At 30.6% G+C, this 25,221-nt stretch overlaps 1 protein-coding gene across 1 annotated transcript in view; it reads left to right on the top strand.

The window, feature by feature from the left end:
- LOC128551026 (prestalk protein-like) overlaps nucleotides 1-25,221 on the top strand; it is a 118,575-nt gene that overhangs the window by 15,330 nt on the left and 78,024 nt on the right. Inside the window, exons 3-13 of the mRNA XM_053531294.1 lie at nucleotides 968-1,129; nucleotides 1,784-1,945; nucleotides 2,604-2,765; nucleotides 3,382-3,543; nucleotides 4,205-4,366; nucleotides 5,003-5,164; nucleotides 5,825-5,986; nucleotides 7,924-8,085; nucleotides 8,765-8,926; nucleotides 9,590-9,751; nucleotides 10,368-10,529. Of these exons, the coding sequence (XP_053387269.1) occupies nucleotides 968-1,129; nucleotides 1,784-1,945; nucleotides 2,604-2,765; nucleotides 3,382-3,543; nucleotides 4,205-4,366; nucleotides 5,003-5,164; nucleotides 5,825-5,986; nucleotides 7,924-8,085; nucleotides 8,765-8,926; nucleotides 9,590-9,751; nucleotides 10,368-10,529 (1,782 nt within the window). The remainder of the gene's footprint in view (nucleotides 1-967; nucleotides 1,130-1,783; nucleotides 1,946-2,603; nucleotides 2,766-3,381; nucleotides 3,544-4,204; nucleotides 4,367-5,002; nucleotides 5,165-5,824; nucleotides 5,987-7,923; nucleotides 8,086-8,764; nucleotides 8,927-9,589; nucleotides 9,752-10,367; nucleotides 10,530-25,221) is intronic.

Here is a 25,221-nt window from a genome sequence, read left to right as displayed (position 1 = left end):
TCAAATTCAAATTGTTTTTCAAAGAAATGATAACTGATCATCACGCTGTATTTCCCTTTAAATATCTGAAACCAGAATCAAAAATTAAAAATTTACATATGGCTATAAACAATAATTTCTGTGCTTAAAAGTTTTTAATTTACGTCAGCACGCAGGTATATCTGAAAGAATGAACAGATGAAATATATATTTTCATTTCATATCTTTGTAAACACTTTCAATAGTCTTTCAAAAAACATTTAAGCAAGATTAAATTGTTTTTCAAAGAAAACATAACTAATCATCAAGCAGCTTTTTCATTTTAATGTCGAAAACCAGAATGAAAATTTGAAATTTACCTATGGGTATCATCTACAATTCCAGTGCTCCAAAGTTCTTGTACAAACGATTCGAAATGCACTGCGGCTGCGAAACAATACGGGAAGGTAGAAAATAGTGTGTGTGCAAATGCAACAGACACACAAAAACGAAAGTGTAAATGTAAAGACGGCTTTGCTGAGACACGAAATTTATGCTCTTTTATAAAAGTTTTTGACCACAAAGATTCCGTCTGCATTCGTGTCCATTCAAAGTGAAAATACCTACAAAAATAACGAGGCCTTGTTTCTTATGCAATAAGCTCACTTAATATATAAAGACAAATATTCACTGATAAATAGCAAGACCATCAGTGTATGGAATGTACGGGTGCCAACTATATCGTTATGTACTAAAATCAAAAGTTCGTTTTATAAGGCCTCGAAGACCAGCGACATACCTGCTTTAAATTTGCATAATTAATTAATTTTTGTTACAGAAAAAATGTTGAAATACATATTTTAATTTCATATTATTAGAAAATATTTTAACAAATTCAAATTGTTGTCCAAACAAATGATAAATAATCATCATACTATATTGTCCTTTTAATTTCGGAAACCAGAATGACAGTTAGAAATATACATAGTATTATAAACAACATTTTCAGTGCTCCAAAGTCCTTGTACAAACGATTCGACATGCACTGCGGCTGAGAAGAAAGAATACGGAAAGGTAGATAATAGTGTGTGTGCAAATACAACAAACCCACTAAAGCGAATCTGTAAATGTAAAGACGGCTTTGCTGAGACAGGAAATTTATGCTCTCGAGGTACGCCTATTATTGTAATTATCCAATGTAATAAAATGTTATTAGTTTGAAAGATCTAAGTTGCTACGTGGGTTGTTTTCATGATAATGATAAGCTACTGCCTTGAAAGCCGGAAACGAAAAGACATACAATGATGCAAGATGTTCTTATTACGAGTATATTCATCCATAAAAGTTTTCGACCACAAAGATTTCGTCTGCATTCGTGCCCATTCGAAATGAACAAAGATAAGGAAAATACTTAAAAGAAGAAGGCCTTATGTCTTAGGCAATAAGTACACTTATATAAAGACAAATATTCACTAATAAACAGCAAGACCATCAGTGTATGCAATGTACGATGCCAACAATTCCTTATATGTTAATTAAATGTACGTTTTATAAGCCCCCAAAGACCAACGAAATACCTGTTTTAAATTTGCATCATTACGCAGGTATATCATTACTTTTGTAAGAGAAAGAATGAAAAGTTGAAATATATATTTTCATTTCATATCATTGTAAATATTTTAAACAATTTTTCAAAAGATATTTCAGCAAAATCAAATTGTTTTCAAAGAACAAATAACTAATCATCACGCAGTTTTTTCATTTTAATTTCGAAAACCAGAATGAAAATCTAAAAGATACGTATGGCTATAAACCTCAATTCTAGTGCTCCAAAGTCCTTGTACAAACGATTCGACATGCACTGCGGCTGAGAAGAAAGAATACGGAAAGGTAGAAAATAGTGTGTGTGCAAATACAACAAACCCACTAAAACGAATCTGTAAATGTAAAGACGGCTTTGCTGAGACAGGAAATTTATGCTCTCGAGGTACGCCTATTATTGTAATTACCCAATGTAATAAAATGTTATTAGTTGAAAGATCTAAGTTGCTACGTGGGTTGATTTCGTGATAATGATAAGCTACTGCCTTGAAAGCCGGACAAGAAAAGACACACAATGATGCAAAATGTTTTTATTACGAGTATACATTCATCCAATAAATGTTTTGGACCACAAAGATTCTGTCTGCATTCGTATCCATTCGAAATGAACAAAGATGAGGAAAATACTTAAAAAAGAAGGCCTTATGTCTTAGGCAATAAGCACGCTCATATAAAGACAAATATTCACTAATAAACGGCAAGACCATCAGTGTATGCAAAGTACGATGACAACAATATCCTTATATGTCAATTATATGTACGTTTTGTAAGCCCTCAGAGACGAACGACATACCTGTTTTAAAGTTGCATCATTACGCAGATATATCATTACTTTTGTTAGAGAAAGAATGAAAAGTTGAAATATATATTTTCATTCCATATCATTATAAATATACTAAACAACCTTTCAAAAGATATATAAGCAAAATTCAAATTGTTTTTCCAAGAACACATAAGCAATCATTACGCAGTTTTTTTATTTCAATTTCGAAAACCAGAATGAAAATCTGAAAATTACGTATGGCTATAAACTACAATTGCAGTGCTCCAAAGTCCTTGTACAAACGATTCGACATGCACTGCGGCTGAGAAGAAAGAATACGGGAAAGTAGAAAATAGTGTGTGTGCAAATGCAACAGACCCACAAAAACGAAAGTGTAAATGTAAAGACGGCTTTGCTGAGACAGGAAATTTATGCTCTCGAGGTATGCCTATTATTGTTATTACCCAACGTAATAAATTGTTTTTAGTTTGAAAGATCTAAGTTGTTACATGAGTAGATTTCGTGATAATGATAAGCTACTGCCTTGAAAGGGGGAAACGAAAAGAAATACAATGATGCAAGATGTTTCTATTACGAGTTTACATTCATCTGTAAAAGGTTTTGACCACAAAGACTCCGTCTGCATTCGTGTCCATTGAAAGTGAAAATACCTACAAAAATAACGAAGCTTTTTTTCTTATGCAATAAGCTCTTTTTAATATATAAAGACAAATATTCACTGATAAATAGCAGCACCATCAGTGTATGCAATGTATGGGAGCCAACTATATCGTTATATACTAAAATCAGATGTACGTTTTATAAGGCCTCGAAGACCAACGACATACCTGCTTTAAATTTGCATAATTAACTAATTTTTGTTACAGAAAAAATGTTGGAATATATATTTTAATTTCATATCATTAGAAAATATTTTAAGAAATTCAAATTGTTTTCCAAACAAAAGATAACTAATCATCATGTTATATTGTCCTTTTAACTTCGGAAACCAGAATGACAGTTAGAATTATGCATAGTACTATAAACAACATTTCCAGTGCTCCAAAGTCCTTGTACAAACGATTCGACATGCACTGCAGCTGAGAAGAAAGAATACGGAAAGGTAGATAATAGTGTGTGTGCAAATACAACAAACCCACTAAAACGAATCTGTAAATGTAAAGACGGCTTTGCTGAGACAGGAAATTCATGCTCTCGAGGTACGCCTATTATTGTAATCACCCAATGTAATAAAATGTTATTAGTTTGAAAGATCTTAGATGCTACGTGGGTTGATTTCGTGATAATGATAAGCTACTGCCTTGAAAGCCGGACACGAAAAGACACACAATGATGCAAGATGTTTTTATTACGAGTATACATTCATCCATTAAATGTTTTGGACCACAAAGATTCCGTCTGCATTCGTGCCCATTCGAAATGAACAAAGATGAGGAAAATACTTAAAAAAGAAGGCCTTATGCCTTAGGCAATAAGCACGCTCATATAAAGACAAATATTCACTAATAAACGGCAAGACCATCAGTGTATGCAAAGTACGATGACAACAATATCCTTATATGTCAATTAAATGTACGTTTTGTAAGCCCTCAGAGACGAACGACATACCTGTTTTAAATTTGCATCATTACGCAGGTATATCATTACTTTTGTTAGAGAAAGAATGAAAAGTTGAATTATATATTTTCATTTCATATCATTATAAATATACTAAACACCCTTTCAAAAGATATATAAGCAAAATTCAAATTGTTTTTCCAAGAACACATAACCAATCATCACGCAGTTTTTTTTTATTTCAATTTCGAAAACCAGAATGAAAATCTGAAAATTACGTATGGCTATAAACTACAATTGCAGTGCTCCAAAGTCCTTGTACAAACGATTCGACATGTACTGCGGCTGAGAAGAAAGAATACGGGAAAGTAGAAAATAGTGTGTGTGCAAATGCAACAGACCCACAAAAACGAAAGTGTAAATGTAAAGACGGCTTTGCTGAGACAGGAAATTTATGCTCTCGAGGTATGCCTATTATTGTTATTACCCAACGTAATAAATTGTTTTTAGTTTGAAAGATCTAAGTTGTTACATGGGTAGATTTCGTGATAATGATAAGCTACTGCCTTGAAAGCCGGAAACGAAAAGAAATACAATGATGCAAAATGTTTTTATTACGAGTTTACATTCATCCGTAAAAGGTTTTGACCACAAAGATTCCGTATGCATTCGTGTCCATTCAAAGTGAAAATGTGTCCATTCAAAGTGAAAATAACTACAAAAATAACTAGGCCTTTTTTCTTATGCAATAAGCTATTTTAATATATAAAGACAAATATTCACTGATAAATAGAAAGACCATCAGTGTATGCAATGTACGGGTGCCAACTATATCGTTATATACTAAAATCAGATGTACGTTTTATAAGGCCTCGAAGACCAACGACATACCTGCTTTAAATTTGCATAATTAACTAATTTTTGTTACAGAAAAAATGTTGGAATATATATTTTAATTTCATATCATTAGAAAATATTTTAACAAATTCAAATTGTTTTCCAAACAAAAGAAAACTAATCATCATGCTATATTGTCCTTTTAACTTCGGAAACCAGAATGACAGTTAGAATTATGCATAGTACTATAAACAACATTTCCAGTGCTCCAAAGTCCTTGTACAAACGACTCGACATGCACTGCAGCTGAGAAGAAAGAATACGGAAAGGTAGATAATAGTGTGTGTGCAAATACAACAAACCCACTAAAACGAATCTGTAAATGTAAAGACGGCTTTGCTGAGACAGGAAATTCATGCTCTCGAGGTACGCCTATTATTGTAATTACCCAATGTAATAAAATGTTATTAGTTTGAAAGATCTTAGTTGCTACGTGGGTTGATTTCGTGATAATGATAAGCTACTGCCTTGAAAGCCGGACACGAAAAGACACACAATGATGCAAGATGTTTTTATTACGAGTATACATTCATCCATTAAATGTTTTGGACCACAAAGATTCCGTCTGCATTCTTGCCCATTCGAAATGAACAAAGATGAGGAAAATACTTAAAAAAGAAGGCCTTATGTCTTAGGCAATAAGCACGCTCATATAAAGACAAATATTCACTAATAAACGGCAAGATCATCAGTGTATGCAAAGTACGATGACAACAATATCCTTATATGTCAATTATATGTACGTTTTGTAAGCCCTCAGAGACGAACGACATACATGTTTTAAATTTGCATCATTACGCAGGTATATCATTACTTTTGTTAGAGAAAGAATGAAAAGTTGAAATATATATTTTCATTTCATATCATTATAAATATACTAAACACCCTTTCAAAAGATATATAAGCAAAATTAAAACTGTTTTTCCAAGAACACATAACCAATCATCACGCAGTTTTTTTTATTTCAATTTCGAAAACCAGAATGAAAATCTGAAAATTACGTATGGCTATAAACTACAATTGCAGTGCTCCAAAGTCCTTGTACAAACGATTCGACATGTACTGCGGCTGAGAAGAAAGAATACGGGAAAGTAGAAAATAGTGTGTGTGCAAATGCAACAGACCCACTAAAACGAATCTGTAAATGTAAAGACGGCTTTGCTGAGACAGGAAATTTATGCTCTCGAGGTATGCCTATTATTGTTATTACCCAACGTAATAAATTGTTTTTAGTTTGAAAGATCTAAGTTGTTACATGGGTAGATTTCGTGATAATGATAAGCTACTGCCTTGAAAGCCGGAAACGAAAAGAAATACAATGATGGAAAATATTTTTGTTACGAGTTTACATTCATCCGTAAAAGGTTTTGAGCACAAAGATTCCGTCTGCATTCGTGTCCATTCAAAGTGAAAATGTGTCCATTCAAAGTGAAAATAACTACAAAAATAACGAGGCCTTTTTATACGCCCGTTTGAAAAACGGGACGTATTATGGGAACGCCCCTGGCGGGCGGGCGGGCGGGCGGCGTCCACAGACCTTGTCCGGAGCATATCTTCTACATGCATGAAGGGATTTTGATGAAACTTGGCACAGTTGTTCACCATCATGAGACGGAGTGTCATGCGCAAGAACCAGGTCCCTAGGTCTAAGGTCAAGGTCACACTTGGAGGTCAAAGGTCAAATTCAAGAATGACTTTGTCCGGAGCATATCTTCTTCATGCATAGAGGGATTTTGATATAACTTGGCACAAATGTTCACCACCATGAGGCGGAGTGTCATGCGCAAGAACCAGGTCTCTAGGTCTAAGGTCAAGGTCACACTTAGAGGTCAAAGGATACAAGAATGAAAACTTTGTCCGGAGCATTTCTTCTTCATGCATAGAGGGATTTTGATATAACTTGGCACAAATGTTCACCACCATGAGGCGGAGTGTCATGCGCAAGAACCAGGTCTCTAGGTCTAAGGTCAAGGTCACACTTAGAGGTCAAAGGATACAAGAATGAAAACCTTGTCCGGAGCATTTCTTCTTCATGCATAGAGGGATTTTGATATAACTTGGCACAAATGTTCACCACCACAAGACGTAGTGTCATGCGCAAGAACCAGGTCCCTAGGTCTAAGGTCAAGGTCACACTTAGAGGCCAAAGGTCAGATACAAGAATGACTTTGTCCGAAGCATTTCTTCTTCATGCATAGAGGGATTTTGATGTAACTTGACACAACTATACACCATCATGAGACGAAGTGTCATGCGCAGTTCCCTTCTTTAGAATTACTTCCCTTTGTTGTTACTATAAATAGCTTATATTGTAACTTTTCATTACTAGTCGTAGGGAAAAATCGAGACCACTTTTCTGTAGTACAACATGCATGCTACATCCAATTTTGAGGTGTATTTTGACCAGTCTCTACCTGGTAAAGATTTTTGTGTGGACTTACAATTTTTTTTTTGATTTTTTTTTTTTTTTTTTAAGATTAACTTCCCTTAGTTGTTACTATAAATAACTTATATTGTAACTTTTTTATAATTGACCGTAGGGAAAAACCAAGACCACTTTTCTGTGGTACAACATAGATGTTACTTTCCAATTTTAGGTGTATTTTAAGGTATCTCTACCTGGTAAGGAGTTTTTTTGTGGACTTAGAAAAACAAAACACTTAGTTATTACTAAACAACTACAAAATTAAAATTCCATTTGCAAATACAGGTGCTAGAGTAAAGAAATTTGCTGTGACGGGCGTATATTGTGACATTCTTGCACTCTTGTTTCTTATGCAATAAGCTATTTTAATATATAAAGACAAATATTCACTGATAAATAGAAAGACCATCAGTGTATGCAATGTACGGGTGCCAACTATATCGTTATATACTAAAATCAGAAATACGTTTTATAAGGCCTCGAAGACCAACGACATACCTGCTTTAAATTTGCATAATTAACTAATTTTTGTTACAGAAAAAATGTTGGAAAACATATTTCAATTTCATATCATTAGAAAATATTTTAACAAATTCAAATTGTTTTCCAAACAAATGATAACTAATCATCAAACTATATTGTCCTTTTAATTTCTGAAACAAGAATGAAATATACATAGTACTATAAACAACATTTTCAGTGCTCCAAAGTCCTTGTACAAACGATTCGACATGCACTGCGGCTGAGAAGAAAGAATACGGAAAGGTAGATAATAGTGTGTGTGCAAATACAACAAACCCACTAAAACGAATCTGTAAATGTAAAGACGGCTTTGCTGAGACAGGAAATTTATGCTCTCGAGGTACGCCTATTATTGTAATTACCCAATGTAATAAAATGTTATTAGTTTGAAAGATCTAAGTTGTTACGTGGGTTGTCTTCATGATAAAGATAAGCTATTAGTTTGAAAGATCTAAGTTGTTATGTGGGTTGTCTTCATGATAAAGATAAGCTACTGCCTTGAAAGCCGGAAACGAAAAGACATACAATGATGCAAGATGTTCTTATTACGAGTATATTCGTCTGCATTCGTGCCCATTCGAAATGAACAAAGATCAGGAAAATACTTAAAACAAGAAGGCCTTATGTCTTAGGCAATAAGTACACTTATATAAAGACAAGTTTCCACTAATAAACAGCAAGACCATCAGTGTATGCAATGTACGATGCCAACAATTCCTTATATGTTAATTAAATGTACGTTTTATAAGCCCCCAAAGACCAACGAAATACCTGTTTTAAATTTGCATCATTACGCAGGTATATCATTACTTTTGTAAGAGAAAGAATGAAAAGTTGAAATATATATTTTCATTTCATATCATTGTAAATATTTTAAACAATTTTTCAAAAGATATTTCAGCAAAATCAAATTGTTTTCAAAGAACAAATAACTAATCATCACGCAGTTTTTTCATTTTAATTTCGAAAACCAGAATGAAAATCTGAAAGTTACGTATGGCTATAAACCTCAATTCCAGTGCTCCAAAGTCCTTGTACAAACGATTCGACATGCACTGCGGCTGAGAAGAAAGAATACGGAAAGGTAGAAAATAGTGTGTGTGCAAATACAACAAACCCACTAAAACGAATCTGTAAATGTAAAGACGGCTTTGCTGAGACAGGAAATCTATGCTCTCGAGGTACGCCTATTATTGTAATTACCCAATGTAATAAAATGTTATTAGTTTGAAAGATCTAAGTTGCTACGTGGGTTGATTTCGTGATAATGATAAGCTACTGCCTTGAAAGCCGGACACGAAAAGACACACAATGATGCAAAATGTTTTTATTACGAGTATACATTCATCCATTAAATGTTTTGGACCACATTCACAAGATTCTGTCTGCATTCGTATCCATTCGAAATGAACAAAGATGAGGAAAATACTTAAAAAAGAAGGCCTTATGTCTTAGGCAATAAGCACGCTCATATAAAGACAAATATTCACTAATAAACGGCAAGACCATCAGTGTATGCAATGTACGATTACAACAATATCCTTATATGTCAATTATATGTACGTTTTGTAAGCCCTCAGAGACGAACGACATACCTGTTTTAAATTTGCATCATTACGCAGGTATATCATTACTTTTGTTAGAGAAAGAATGAAAAGTTGAAATATATATTTTCATTTCATATCATTATAAATATACTAAACAACCTTTCAAAAGATATATAAGCAAAATTCAAATTGTTTTTCAAAGAACACATAATCAATCATCACGCAGTTTTTTTTTTCAATTTCGAAAACCAGAATGAAAATCTGAAAATTACGTATGGCTATAAACTACAATTGCAGTGCTCCAAAGTCCTTGTACAAACGATTCGACATGCACTGCGGCTGAGAAGAAAGAATACGGGAAAGTAGAAAATAGTGTGTGTGGAAATGCAACAGACCCACTAAAACGAAAGTGTAAATGTAAAGACGGCTTTGCTGAGACAGGAAATTTATGCTCTCGATGTATGCCTATTATTGTTATTACCCAACGTAATAAATTGTTTTTAGTTTGAAAGATCTAAGTTGTTACATGAGTAGATTTCGTGATAATGATAAGCTACTGCCTTGAAAGGGGGAAACGAAAGGAAATACAATGATGCAAGATGTTTTTATTACGAGTTTACATTCATCCGTAAAAGGTTTTGACCACAAAGACTCCATCTGCATTCGTGTCCGTTCAAAGTGAAAATACCTACAAAAATAACGAGGCTTTTTTTCTTATGCAATAAGCTCTTTTTAATATATAAAGACAAATATTCACTGATAAATAGCAGCACCATCAGTGTATGCAATGTACGGGAGCCAACTATATCGTTATATACTAAAATCAGATGTACGTTTTATAAGGCCTCGAAGACCAACGACATACCTGCTTTAAATTTGCATAATTAACTAATTTTTGTTACAGAAAAAATGTTGGAATATATATTTTAATTTCATATCATTCGAAAATATTTTAACAAATTCAAATTGTTTTCCAAACAAAAGATAACTAATCATCATGCTATATTGTCCTTTTAACTTCGGAAACCAGATTGACAGTTAGAATTATGCATAGTACTATAAACAACATTTCCAGTGCTCCAAAGTCCTTGTACAAACGATTCGACATGCACTGCGGCTGAGAAGAAAGAATACGGAAAGGTAGATAATAGTGTGTGTGCAAATACAACAAACCCACTAAAACGAATCTGTAAATGTAAAGACGGCTTTGCTGAGACAGGAAATTTATGCTCTCGAGGTACGCCTATTATAGTAATTACCCAATGTAATAAAATGTTAAAATGGGTAGATTTCGTGATAATGATAAGCTACTGCCTTGAAAGCCGGAAACGAAAAGAAATACAATGATGCAAAATGTTTTTATTAAGAGTTTACATTCATCCGTAAAAGGTTTTGACCACAAAGATTCCATCTGCATTCGTGTCCATTCAAAGTGAAAATACCTACAAAAATAACGAGGCCTTTTTTCTTATGCAATAAGCTCTTTTTAATATATAAAGACAAATATTCACTGATAAATAGCAAGACCATCAGTGTATGCAATGTACGGGTGCCAACTATATCGTTATATACTAAAATCAGATGTACGTTTTATAAGGCCTCGAAGACCAACGACATACCTGCTTTAAATTTGCATAATTAACTAATTTTTGTTACAGAAAAAATGTTGGAATACATATTTCAATTTCATATCATTAGAATATATTTTAACAAATTCAAATTGTTTTCCAAACAAATGATAACTAATCATCATACTATATTGTCCTTTTAATTTCGGAAACCAGAATGAAATATACATAGTAAGTAGTATAGTAATTGTTTGTTTTAAGCCAATCTGACCCACCTGATCCCTTCCCCCTCTTTTAAAAAATTCAACACCGGCCAATTCAAATTTAAAAAATCCAAAACCAGCCAGTCTTTAAGAGAAACAGAGTTTCTATCTCAAAATACTAACTCGGCGTATTTGTACCCATTGAAAAACATATATTTTATATAAAATATATTTCATTTAAAACACTAAGAAACAATTTTCAATAGAAGTGTCCTTATTGGTAAACACAACGCATTAGAATTTTACTACGCTTATTCATTCATAAAGCGTAGTAAATATTGGCCCAGACAAAGAGAGAGTTTACCGCGCGAAGTGACAATCGATATGCTAGATTATTCTTTACAAATGTCTGGACGTAAATAAACAAATAAGCTCGTATTGTTGGATATACAACGGAAATAAAGGTTCACCTGAAGTTTACTTTAACTGAAGACAAATGTGTTGAAAGCATTAAAAATTTGGACAAGCAAATATACCTGGGAATATCTCTTTTAGTACGAAAAATTTCACTAATGAGAAATGTTCCACGCCGCAGGCGGTTATCGATTTCTCACCAGTGAGAATTAACGCTCTTGTTTTTGGTTACTATATAAGCTAAACCATGTAGAGTTTTGTCTCTTTGACCAATGGACTTACGCTGGTAATAATGATATTGGTTTCTCTCTAGTGAGAAATGATTGACAGCTAGTATTGATTGTCACTTCGCGCGGTAAACTCTCTCTTTGTAACATGATCAAAGCTACGAGCCACACAGATTCGTACTTCAGTCGGACAACTTTCACAACTTCATAATATTAATTTATCTTTAATATTCCAAGTATTTGATTAATTATACTTGAAACGCTTCGCTAGTTCATAGCTCAATCGGTTAGATGGAACGAAATAGTTTTTATTACCGCCGCGGCCAGGGGTTCGATTCCAGGACCAGGAGGTTTTTTTCTTTTGTTTTTTTTGGTAAAAGTGGGTTTTTTTTTAATAATTTTAAATACATATAATATAAATGAACCAAAAACAAATATATTGTGTAAAAGAAAGGAAATTTACTGATAGTATAAATCCTCAATATGTTACAACAAAAAATGGCAGACTTAGTTAAAGCCAATGTGCATCCTGCGGTAATTTTAAAAACACAATTTTTTAAACCTTTTGGAGGTGCAATTGTATTTAAAAAAAGGGAATGTTTCCTTTTTTACCCAAGAAAGGTCTAAATTTTTTCCAGGCCGGGGTTCCGCTATTGTGGACCGGGAAAAGCTTTAGATAATGGACAACCCATAAATGAACTAGATGCAGCCTTTTAGAAACCCGACAACTGTTATAGTTCAAAATAAGTAAAAAAAAAATGCGTAACAAAAGCTTTCCGACCCAAAAAAAACACTAAATCAAAAACAAATTTTGGGGGAAAAAAAGGGAAAAAAATTTAATTGGGAAACCTATAAATTAAAAAAGAAATACAGACTTGGTTCCCCCGGACAAAAACGAAAGTCAAAAAAAAGGGGGGGAAAAGGGGGGGATACTCTTTCCCCCAAATTAAATTTGGGGTTATGAATTAGCAAAGAAATTTCCCCAAACCAATTAAAAAAAAATTTCCTAAACGAAGAGTGATTTTTCATGACATTGATTAAACTTGGTCTGCTGATTTAGTTGATATGCAAGCCTTTTCAAAATATAATAAAGGTGTAAAGTACTTGTTAACCGTTATTGATATATCCAGTAAATATGCTTGGATTATTCCACTAAAGAATAAAACCGGAAAATCTGTTACTGAAGCATATGAAAAAATGATTTTAGAAGGACGATTACCAGTAAATTTATGGGTGGATGAAGGAAAAGAATTTTATATTAAAAAGTTTGAATCATTTTTGAATAAATATAAAATTAACATGTACCATACATTTAATGATGGTAAGGCTGTAGTAATCGAAAGATTTAATAGAAGTTTAAAAAGAATAATGTGGAAATATTTTACAGCAAATAATACTTATACTTATTTAGATAATTTACAGGAAATGGTTGATAAATATAACAAAACAAAACATTCTAGTATAAAAATGACACAAACCGAAGCCAGTAAAAACTTAAATAAAGGTACTGTTTACTTTAACTTATATGGTAATTTAAAGGTACCAAAGAGCAAAGCAAAATTTAAAATTGGTGATCGAGTTCGTTTAAGCAAACTTAAAAAGGATATACACCAAACTGGAATATTTTTGGAATATTTATAATTTATAAAATTAATAATACAAATCCAATAACATACTCTATTAAAGATTTAAATAATGAAATAGTTCAAGGTTCATTTTACAAACAAGAACTTTTACCTACTACACAAGAAGGTTTTAGAATAGAAAAAGTTATTAGACGAGACTATAAGAAAAAACAAGCTTTAGTAAAATGGAAAGGTTGCAATGAAAAATTTAAAAGTTGGGTTCCGTTTAGTGAATTGGAAGAAATTTAAATTGAGAATATGTTATATAAATGAGTAATAAAAATTTAATTTCTAATAATGGAATAGAAACAATAGATTAATTAGTTATTCACCTAACTAAACTAGCTGCTGCTTACAGAAAAAGTTATAAATTTTGTGGGAGAGTAAGTACTGGGTTATATATTACAACAAATATCTTTAGTTGTTCAGCTGCATTTGCACTTGTTCCAGCTATTCCTATATTTGTAGCAGCTGTTGGTGTTGTTCCATCAGTAATTACCATATTTATTAATAGACTAAAACTTAACGACAAGAAAGCTATTTTAAAATTACATCACCACAAAATAAAACAAATAATAACAAAAGCACGGATTGCCCTTTGAAAGATATATGAAAGAATTTAAACTTAACGGATATAAAGTAAAAAAGAAGAAGAGTTAAATTAACTTTAACTTTAATTAAAGATTTTTTTTTATAAGCATTTTATATAAATGAGAAAAATTATATCAGTTGAAGGTAATATTGCATCAGGAAAAAGTACGTTTTTAGGTATTATTAAAGAATATAATCCTAATTTTAATATAATTCCAGAACCAATTCATGAATGGAAAAATGTTATGAACCCAAGCGGAAATTCATATAACCTTTTTGAATTTGCTGCTCAAGAACCTCTAAAATATTCATTTCCTTTTCAATTAGCAATTTTAAACAGTCACATAAAAAAGTTAAATTCTGCTAAAAAATTTGATGGTGTTTCTTTTCTTGAACGATGTTATTTAACAAACAACAACGTTTTTACAAAACAATATCACGACAGCGGTGTTATAAATGACCCCGAGTGGGCAGTATACAATCTTTTCTTAATTGATCATGTTATTAAAATACATGTAAAAACCCAATTGATGCTTTTATTTATGTTAAAACCGATCCTAAAATATGTTTTCAAAGACTTCAAAAAAGAAACAGAACTGAAGAAAACAAAGTTGGTTTAGATTATTTAGAAAAACTACACAAATTACACGAAGAATGATTAAACAGAATGTCTCGAGAAGGTATTAAAATTTAACAGTTGATACCAATTTAGAAAAATAACTTTAAAATCTTATTCAAAAGATATAGATAATATTACCCATTTTTTAAATGTTCTTTAGATGTGTTTTTTAAAGATTTTTTTCTATACGTATATTATATATAGATGGTTAATAGAAAAGTAGAAAGAATGATTATGCCAAAATTATCTAGCACTTTAGGAGAAATAATGAATCCAGACAAAAATTCATATAAAAATGTTCTTAAAAGAAGAAATGTTATTAAATCAAAAATTAATCAAATAGTTAGCGATGAATATAAAAAAACATGTCATTGATAAATTACAAAATGTTATAGATCCTTATCTATTAGAAAGGAATTTATTTGAATGGGAATGTGGTTGTCTATTAACTGAAGAAGAAAATACTGAAAGGTTATATGATTGCCCCAGACCAAATAATTATCGAAACAATCCAAAAAAAGTTATTGTAACCGATTGTGATACTAATGAAGAAAAAACAAATAAAAGCACTTACAAAGCATCCAAAGAATTTAGTATTAATGCTGGGTTAATAAAAATGCTTGTGAAGGGACAAACCGAGTAAAATGTGGAATATCAAAAACAAATGGAAAAAGATATAAATTTAAATATTTTATTTCTTCTTAAACTTTATTTATTTTATTATTTTTTTAATCCTTTTTTTGCTTGAAGATTTATTTTCTAAATATAATATATAGATGTAAACCGAGAGATCCATAAAACAATATTATAAGAAATGTGAAATTAAAATTGAATATAGGCAAGATCCAAAGAATCAATTATATTTAACTATAAACGACTCATTTGGTATTCTTAAATCCGAGCTTAAAGCTTTAAAAGGTACAAAAATAAACGTTGTTTTAAAAATAACTTTTGTAAAAATGGGTAAAACTGATGCAATATATAAATCAGCTTATTTTCAATCAAAGGCTTTAGAAATTATTAACACAAACAAAATAAAAAAAACACTTTACATCAAGCCTTTGATGAAATAATAAATAGAATTGGTAACTGGATTTCAGAAGGAAGTGGTTGGAGAATAGAGTCAGTTGATGCTCATTATACAAATAGATATAAATATACACCGCTGGCCGCTTCAAGTTATTTAGAATTACCGAAACCATTACAAAATTCAATGAAAGGATTGATAAATATAAAGAATGATGATAACGAATGTTTTAGATGGTGTCATTTAGCTTATAAATTTCCTGTTGAAAAAGATCCTCAACAAATTTCAAAATATAAAAAACATATAAACGATCTTAATTATAAAGGAATAAAGTTTCCTGTTACATTAAATCAAATACCTAAAATAGAAGTTTTAAATGATATTTCATTTAATATATTTGGTTATGAAGAAACTACGGGAATTTATCCATTGTACATATCAAAATATCAATACGAAGAACACTGTGACATGTTATTAATTAATAATAACGATATAACACAACGACAAATTATGTTTGGATAAAAGACTTTAATAGATTAATGTTTAAAAAAACAAAACGTAAAAATAAAAAACATTTTTGCAAATCATGTTTACAGAATTTTACAAATGAAAGAATATTAAAAGAACATGTTGAAAAGTGTTTAACTATCAATGGTGTTCAGGGCGTTAAAATGCCACCAGAAGGTAGTAAAGTAGAACTTAAAAACTACCACAAACAATTAGAAGTACCCTTTGTTATCTATGCTGATTTTGAAGCAATAACTAAAAAAGTTTCAAGTACCCAACCAAACCCAGAATCTTCATCTACCGAAGAATATCAAAAACATATAGATTGTGGTTATGATTATAAAGTTGTTTGTTGTTATGACGACAAATATACTAAACCAACACAGGTTTACAGAGGACCCAACGCGGTTTATAAATTTATAGAAAAAATGCTCGAGGAAGAGGAATATTGTAAAGAAATATTTAAAGAGCACTTTAACAAAGAATTAAGAATGTCTAAAAAAAAGACGAAATTGTATTTAAAAAGCAGAAATCTTGCCACATCTGTGGAAAAGAATATAAGAAAAATGAAACACCAGTAAGAGATGAAAAACAAAGTTTTCCAAACGGACCAAAGGTCAAGGACAACAGTCCTCGAGGGTTACCACCAGTCCGGGACACTGTCATATAACTGGAAAAATTCAGAGAAGTGCTCATTCAGAGTGCAATATTAATTTTTAGATTAACACATAAAATTCTGTTATTTTTCATAATTTAAGAGGTTATGATTCCCACTTTATTATGCAACAAATAGGGAAATTCAAAAAAGAAATTAACGTCATTCCAAACAATATGGAAAAATACATGGCGTTTATGATTTCCAACTTAGTTTTCATTGACTCATTTCAATTTATGTCGCAGTCATTGGATAATTTATCAAAAAATATCCCAGAATTTAAATATCTTCTGGAAGAATTTCCTAAAAATAAACTTAATTTATTAAAAACAAAAGGTGTTTATCCATATGATTACATGGATTCATTCAAAAAATTCAAAGAAACTAAATTACCATCAAAAGAAGAATTTTATTCAGTGTTAAATGAAACTAATATGTCTGATAATGAATACGAACATGCTAAAAATATCTGGGAAAAATTTAAAATAAAAACAATGGGAGATTACCACGATCTCTACCTAAAAACTGACGTACTGCTTCTAGCAGACGTATTTGAAAATTCTAGAAGGTTGTGTTTATCATATTATAAATTAGACCCGTGCCATTATTGTAGTAGTCCTGGGTTAGCCTGGGATGCAATGCTTAAAATGACCGGAATTCAGTTAGATTTAATAACTGATATCGATATGTATTTATTTATTGAAAAAGGTCTTAGAGGCGGAATTAGCTATATTTCAAACAGATATAGCAAAGCAAATAATAAATATATGAAAGATTACAATCCAAAAGAAAAAAGTAAATACATTATGTACCTCAACGCCAACAACCTTTACGGTTGGGCCATGTCGCGGCCTTTACCCTCTGGGAATTTTAAATGGGTCACCGGAAAACAATATAAGAAATTTATTGCAAAGGTATAACTAACTTTATAGTTGAGTGTGATTTGGAATATCCAAAAGAATTACATTCTGTTCACAGCGATTATCCTTTAGCTCCAGAAAAAATTAAAATACCAGATGAATAGTTATCTAATTACAGTAAAAATATTAAAGAAAAATTTGAAATAGGAAAAAGCAATGTAAAGAAGTTGGTTCCAACTTTAATGAAAAAGAAGAATTATGTAGTTCATTATAGAAATCTTGAACTGTATACACAACTCGGTTTAAAAGTAACCAAAATACATAGAGTATTAACTTTTGATGAAAGTCCCTGGTTAAAAGAATATATTGACTTTAATACACAGAAAAGATCTGAAGCAAAAAATTCATTTGAAAAGAACTTTTTTAAGTTGATGAACAACTCTGTATTCGGTAAGACTATGGAAAATCTGCGCAAGAGGGTTAATATTAAACTAACTCATGATGAAAATATTTTATTAAAACATGTTGCCAAACCATCATTTATTAGTGCAACAAAATTTAACGAGAATCTTTTTGGGATTCATAGAATAAGAGAAAGTTTATTATTAAATAGGACCTTTGTTACGTCGGAATGTGCATTCTAGACTTATCAAAATATTTAATGTATGATTTTCATTATAATTACATTAAAGAAAAGTATGGAGATTCAGCAAAGTTATTATTTACTGACACAGACCATTGTGTTATGAAATTAAAAACTAAGATGCGTATAAAGACTTTTATAAAGATAAAGAATTATTTGATATAGTGATTACGAAAGTAATTCAAAATTTTACTTCGGTAATAATAAAAAAGTAATAGGAAAATTTAAAGATGTAGCTGCCGGCATTCCAATAGTTGAGTTTGTTGGATTATGGAGTAAAATGTATTCATATTTATTAGAAAACGAAGTTAATATTAAAAATGTAAAGGAATTAAAAAGAGTGTTGTTAAGAAGACAATAGTTCATAAAGATTACAAAGATACTTTGTTTAACTCAGCACAAAGTATGCATAAATTTAAAGTTATAAGATCGAAAAAACATAATGTTTCTAGTTATGTTATGAATAAAACATCATTATCATGTTATGATGATAAAAGATATATCCTCGAGGACGGGGTTACTACCCTGGCTTATACATAAAAAATTAAAGATTTACACATCTTTCACACTTAAGAAAGAACATAGTTACTTATTTTTAGGACATCTTTTACGATGTAATTTTTCGCACTTTAGAAAGAACATAGTTTCTTATTTTTAGGACATCTTTTACGATGTAATTTTTCGCAATTTAGAAAGAACATAGTCTCTTACTTTTAGGACATCTTTTACGATGTAATTTTTCTTTGGGACATCACTTCCCAATTTTTAGCTCCGGTTTAGAGAAACATAAGTTTCTGTTTTTATGATTGTTTTAGGAGAAACATAAGTTTCTACTTAAATAATAGAACCATAAATTGTTAATTGAATATTTTTAACATTCAAAGAATTAATATAAATAACATCATTCATGTTAAATTTATAAGCATAATTAATAGAAATAGATTCATTTTTTCTGTTATTTTTACACCGTAACTTTGAAGAATTATATTTTCTTTGTTTTTTAGTTGTAATTTAGCTTCTCCTTTATCTAATTTAATTGCATCAACAGGAATAATTAAAATACAATTAAAATTAATTCTTACATTATTACCATTTTGAACTAAACCAGGACTAGCATTTACAGTTTTCCACTGAAATAATCCACTATCAGTATCTTCGGTATAACATGTTAAGAACAATGGAGGTTTTCTTATTATTTGTCTTTCTATTTTACTTACTTTTTCATTTATATTATTAAATATTCCCATTATATTAATTATTCCAGTTAAATAAAAATACAGCAATTAATTAAAGTTTTTAATTCAAAAGTTTACTTTCTATATAATTTATATATTCCTCCAATATGTAGAATTTGATATAACTATCCGTCAAAAGTGTAAATGATACTTCTGTGGATGTTGAATCGTCATAAGGATGAATATCAAACATTGTATTTTCTGTTAAATAAATTTTAATTTTTTTTGATATCCACATATACTGATTTGGGTGGGTCTAACTTCACTTATCTCGGGTGTTATATTTACACTCCCACCGGGAAATTTACCTGTAAAACCATCTTGCCACCACCTAAAAAGAAAATGTGATATTTGACATTTTCCCCTCTGTCCAACCGACGTTAAATAAAACCTAATATCTATTATATAAATTCCAGCTTGTTTGACTAAAACACATTTTTTAATAGTACATCCGGTACAGCTAGTTTATATTCTTGGTTTGTGTTTATAAAATCTATATGATCTACGATATTTTCATGTACCAAATTAAATGTATTAAAATATCCCTGACCACCTCTAATTATATTTTCATATAATGAATATATCCAGACACCGTGGCGATCAAAATACTTTTTCATTTTTATATATGAATATGTTGTAAAGGAATCTGGTTCTTCTTTACTATAACCGCTGTTATATTAAAAAAGAAACACTTCACGTCTTACTTTTTCTAGTTCAGATTTATATTCTATAAATTTATTTTCATGTTCAAGAATTACTTTAGCTAAATCATCAACTCGTTTTGTTGTAGCAACTTCAGAAGCAGACAAATTGTCAACAACACCTTTTGTTCTAGCTAATTGTGTTTCTTGTTTTAAGAAAACATTTTTTACTTTTGTAATTTCTTCTGCATTAGTAGAAATTACTTGGGTATAAGCAGTAATTAACTCTCCTTGTTTAGCTGATATTTTAACTACAGAGTCCAGATCATTTTTGTTTTAATTTTATCATTAAGTTCGTTGTTATCTTTTTGTAATATTTCTGTAATTTGTACTTAAATTTCCCGCGTACTTTAAATTATGACGCGTATCAACAGTACTAATCAAGATCCGGAGTTGTATCTTCATTTTTTCTAACCGATCATTAATTATATTAATTGCTTCTCCTTGTTTAACTGATTTCTCAACTACAAGGTCCAGTTCATTTTTATGTTCTTCAATTTTTAACATTAAGCTGCGTTATATCTTCTTGAAATTTTTTTTTGTAAATTACTTAAGTCTGATACTTTAAATTATGACGGTTGTCAACAGTACTAATCCAAATTCGAATTGTTTTTTAACCATCTATTTTAGAATTAAGCTTTTTTTTAAGGTTATCAAATGTTGTGTCATGGTCATCACCTCTTTGTGAAGCTGCCTTTTCCAATTCAGATTTATATTCTGCAATATTATTCAATTAGCACAGCTGGAAAAAAAGCTCTGGAAACAGCAGGAAAAGCCGCGCTAGAAAGTGAAACAAAAAAGATTGGAATGGAAGTTGGAAATTTAGCTGCTAATAAAATTGTTGAAAAATTTAAAAAGAAACCTGCTCCGGCAGTTGGTGATTTAACTGTGAAGGAATTACAAGAAAAGAATAACAGTAAAAATAATAAGAAGGAGGATATTAATATGAGAATAAATAGAATATTGTCAGGATCGGGGACTTTAGCTCGACAAAAACGTATTAACAGATTAATTTATAAAAAATAAAATAATATATAATATATACATGTTTAGAACAAATCAATATTGTGAAAGATACGAACTAACTCTTATTCAATTAGATACAGCTTTAATATCTGTCTTTGGAAATAATGTTTAGCAACAAAAAAAAAAACGGATATCATTTTACAATTAATGATAGAAGCTCATATTTTGATTGGTTTAATTGTTATTTTGAAGTAAGTTTTAAAGTAAATAAGCTTGCTGATGATGTTATTTGTTGAAGCAGATCAAATTGCTTTAATAATAATGCAGCTTCAATAATGTTTAGTTGTTGGTTAAACAAAGGGGAAAAATTATATATGATTGTATAATTTATACAAAGTAATAAATGTAAAAAATTAGTTGAATATCTTTGATTATGCAGAATCAACTGAACAAATGAATTTATTTTATTTAGATACTACTGTTGATGCCGAAAGTAGGGATGACCAAGCTGGAATAATAAAGGTTTTGCTTCTAGAAAGTTATCAATCCAGGAGGTAATGAGGTAAATGCTAAATTCCACTATATAATTATTCATTTTTTTTCAGGGTTTAGAAACTAATATTTTACCCCCAAGTCAAATTCAAATAACACTGCAGCTGAAAAGATGATGATGAATTAATTTTTAGGGGTTAAATGCTGCGGTGCTGGTAGAGTAATGTAACCAAATTAATTCTAGGGGTTCCGCGTTTGATTTTCAATGAATTTGGACTTAATCTAATTGTGAAAGATTTAAAAAAAAGCAGGTGGTCATACCTTCGGAAAATGATAACACAATCAACTGATACACGACAAACGAACATAACTTTTAAAAATAACGCTGGTGTAACAAACCAAAATGTATTTTTTTATTTACAAGGGACCTAATAAAAGTAATGGCAAAGAAAGAATCCGCATTATTAGATACATTTAAAGTTAATGAAGAATGAGGGTTTGTACATTGGAATCTTGTCGTCTTGAATTTGGGTTTAATGGTGTTTTTATCCAGAAAAAAGAAACACAAGTATATCAAGAATATATGACGATGTAATTAATTATTATTATAAACAAAATAATAAGACTACGGAAGTCTGCTAAATAGATCAAACTTTAATAATTTATTTGGATTTGTTCATTTTAACTTGGAATATAAAAAGGAAGTAACTACAGAAGATCCTAAACACATTACATTAACAGCTGAATTAAATGTTCGGCCGACAGAAAATGTCCGGTTTATCAATTGTATTGTGAAGAAACAGTTGAATAAATACTATTGGAAATGAACTTATTATTGTTTAAATAAAATAAAATTAAAATAAATATAAGTATATATATTAATGTCATCAAATTATATTGAAATAAGGTTAACCTAACAGATGGGCAAAAGAAAACTTAGCAAAAGCTTATGTAATAAAACTCCATATAATTTTAGAATAAAATATGAACAACTGCATGGAAAACTTTGCTCTACTTTGACAAAGACACAGATTAATCAAATTAAAAAGTCTATTAGAAATAATAAGGGGTTAGAAATTACAATTTCAAAAAAAACAGATGTCCAGTCAAGGTCAAAATGGTGGATTTTTAGGAGCTTTAGCTAGTTTGTTAGGAAAACAATTCTTCCCAATGGCAGCAAAATAGCTCCAAAATATTAGCCCTCTAGGGATCGGAGCACTCTCTGGGCTGGCAGTACCGGGGTAGTAAGTTGTTGGGAATGGTTTTGATTTCGGTAGCTAATGATAAGAGAAATATGTTATCACCCTATCCTAGTCTAATTTAAAAGAAAGCAACTAGTAGGGGTTTGGGGTGATTAAATTAGCACAAAATCAGAGACAAAATGGCGGCTTTTTGGGTATGCTGGTTGCTTGTCTAGGAATACCTTTGATTAAGTCTTTGTAAGTGGGAAAGGATTACAGATTGATTCCCAACGGAGGTTGTACGACGAATTCCTATAGTAAAAAAAAAAGAAATAAAATTTAAAACAAACCAATTTCTAACTTTGAATTGAACAATGGGTTTAAAAAATTAAAAATTAAAAATCTTAGGGGGGTATTTAGTAGAAATAATTTACCAACAGTTAAAACTCTCGGAGACCACAGGTTTACCAAATCAAAGTCAAATAATGAATGTGGAATTATAAAAATTTTGGGACTCTGTTGGGCCTGGAACCATTGGGTTTGTTATTAAATACTTTGTACTTTGATCCTTTGGACTCCTCCCCCCAAAGGGGGTAATGTGAATATATACCCAAATGTAAAAGTACAACAATGTTCAATATCAAAACAAAACAAGGTACATTCTGTGGGTTACCCATTGTTTATTTTTCAAAAAGTTACAAAACAAAGTACCCTTGTATGAATTTACTATATAAAATACTAAAGTTAACAATCAAAGAGTAAATGAACAAACAATCATAAATTATTTAAATATTTTAAGTGTGGAGTTTAAATATAGAATCTCTTAAAATTTTCCTTCTGGGGTTTTTTTTTTTAAATATATGTTTTCTTCATTTGGTTAAACAAAAAATTTTAATAAAAATTTATTAAATCTTTGTTTTTTTAATTGTGCGACTGGGGTTTTAAATTTGAATTGGCGGTGTTGAATTTTTTAAAAGAGGGGTAAGGGTCAGGCGGGGCCAATAACGCTCGCAGCCTTTTTTTCTATACTACTGACGGATTACTTAATGTATTTTAAGAGTCGAGAAGAAACAATGTGGGGACACACAATTCTTTCCAAATTTTTTACGCAAAACGAATGCTTCATGTAAGCTCGTGCCCCCGAGTTATCTTTGTCCGTCGTAATCCAGCAAAAGTACCTATCTTTGGGCAAATCATTCAAAGAAACTTAACTTTTAACAGAATTCACTTTTGTTGCATGGGATTCGTACGCGTGGTTGCCATCTGTGTGTTGAAAATAAACATTTTATTGAAAGCAAGGCATTTTAAGCATTTATCAGATTTGAGAGACCTTCCTGCTGAAATTCAGTGAAGTATTTTCTTCATGTTATCTAATTATTATTGGCCATTAAGAAGCAATTTCCTTTTACATTTGTTTTGGACGTATCTCTAATGCGTTTGAAAAGGTCTTAATGGTTTTAATGAAATACTATAGCAATGATAAAGACAATATAATAACAATTTTTTGTTTATGTTCTCTCCTTATGCTTTAAAGTTATATTTTTTGAGACCACGAACCGCGAAGTCATTGCTTTTGAATAGGCCTACATGGTGTGTTTACCTTTCAGCAAATTACCCAATGTGTTATACTTAGTTGTTTTAACATCATTCTTATAATATGTTTTAAATCAGTTCTTTAAAAATGATAAGATATGTCAAAGTCATTTTGTCCAGTATGAATCAGTTCGGCCCAGTTATGATTTTACTGATAATCATTTCTACAGACTTAAGATATGTGATAATTTATGCTATATAAATGTTACAATGTCGTCGTTTTTTTACATTTGGTAGACATCATGTATGAGCTCATTTTTCATTACCAAACTGGAGATGGTGCAGTTGATGATAATATTGTGCTTTGGGAAGGAAGTTCTGTATGCGATATGAAGTATTTATTAACAACCGATCAAAACAATTTATTAGTAATGGTAACATACTGAAAATAATGCCCGTTTACAATGACTATCAGAAGAGTAAAAAGTTATGTGAACTGAGTTATCAAACGCAAATTTATAACGAATAAATACACACATATACCACCAAATGGCTAGAAACAATTAATTGTTCTCTCTCTAAAAATGTTTACTGTCTAACACTAATTTCCGTATTGTGATTTTGAACATTGAAATACTAATTGCAATACAAAAGCAAATACTGATTCACTTATTGCAATATAAAAGTAAATACTGATTCACTTATTGCAATGTAAAAGTAAATACTGATTCACTTATTGCAATATAAAAGTAAATATTGATTCACTTATTGCAATATAAAAGTAAATACTGATTCACTTATTGCAATATAAAAGTAAATACTGATTCATTTATTGCAATACAAAAGCAAATACTGATTCACCTATTGCAATATAAAAGTAAA

Source organism: Mercenaria mercenaria, chromosome 19 (assembly GCF_021730395.1).
Source record: "Mercenaria mercenaria strain notata chromosome 19, MADL_Memer_1, whole genome shotgun sequence".
In the NCBI taxonomy this organism is placed as follows: domain Eukaryota; kingdom Metazoa; phylum Mollusca; class Bivalvia; order Venerida; family Veneridae; genus Mercenaria; species Mercenaria mercenaria.
This window is presented reverse-complemented; position numbering and strand designations above follow the sequence as displayed.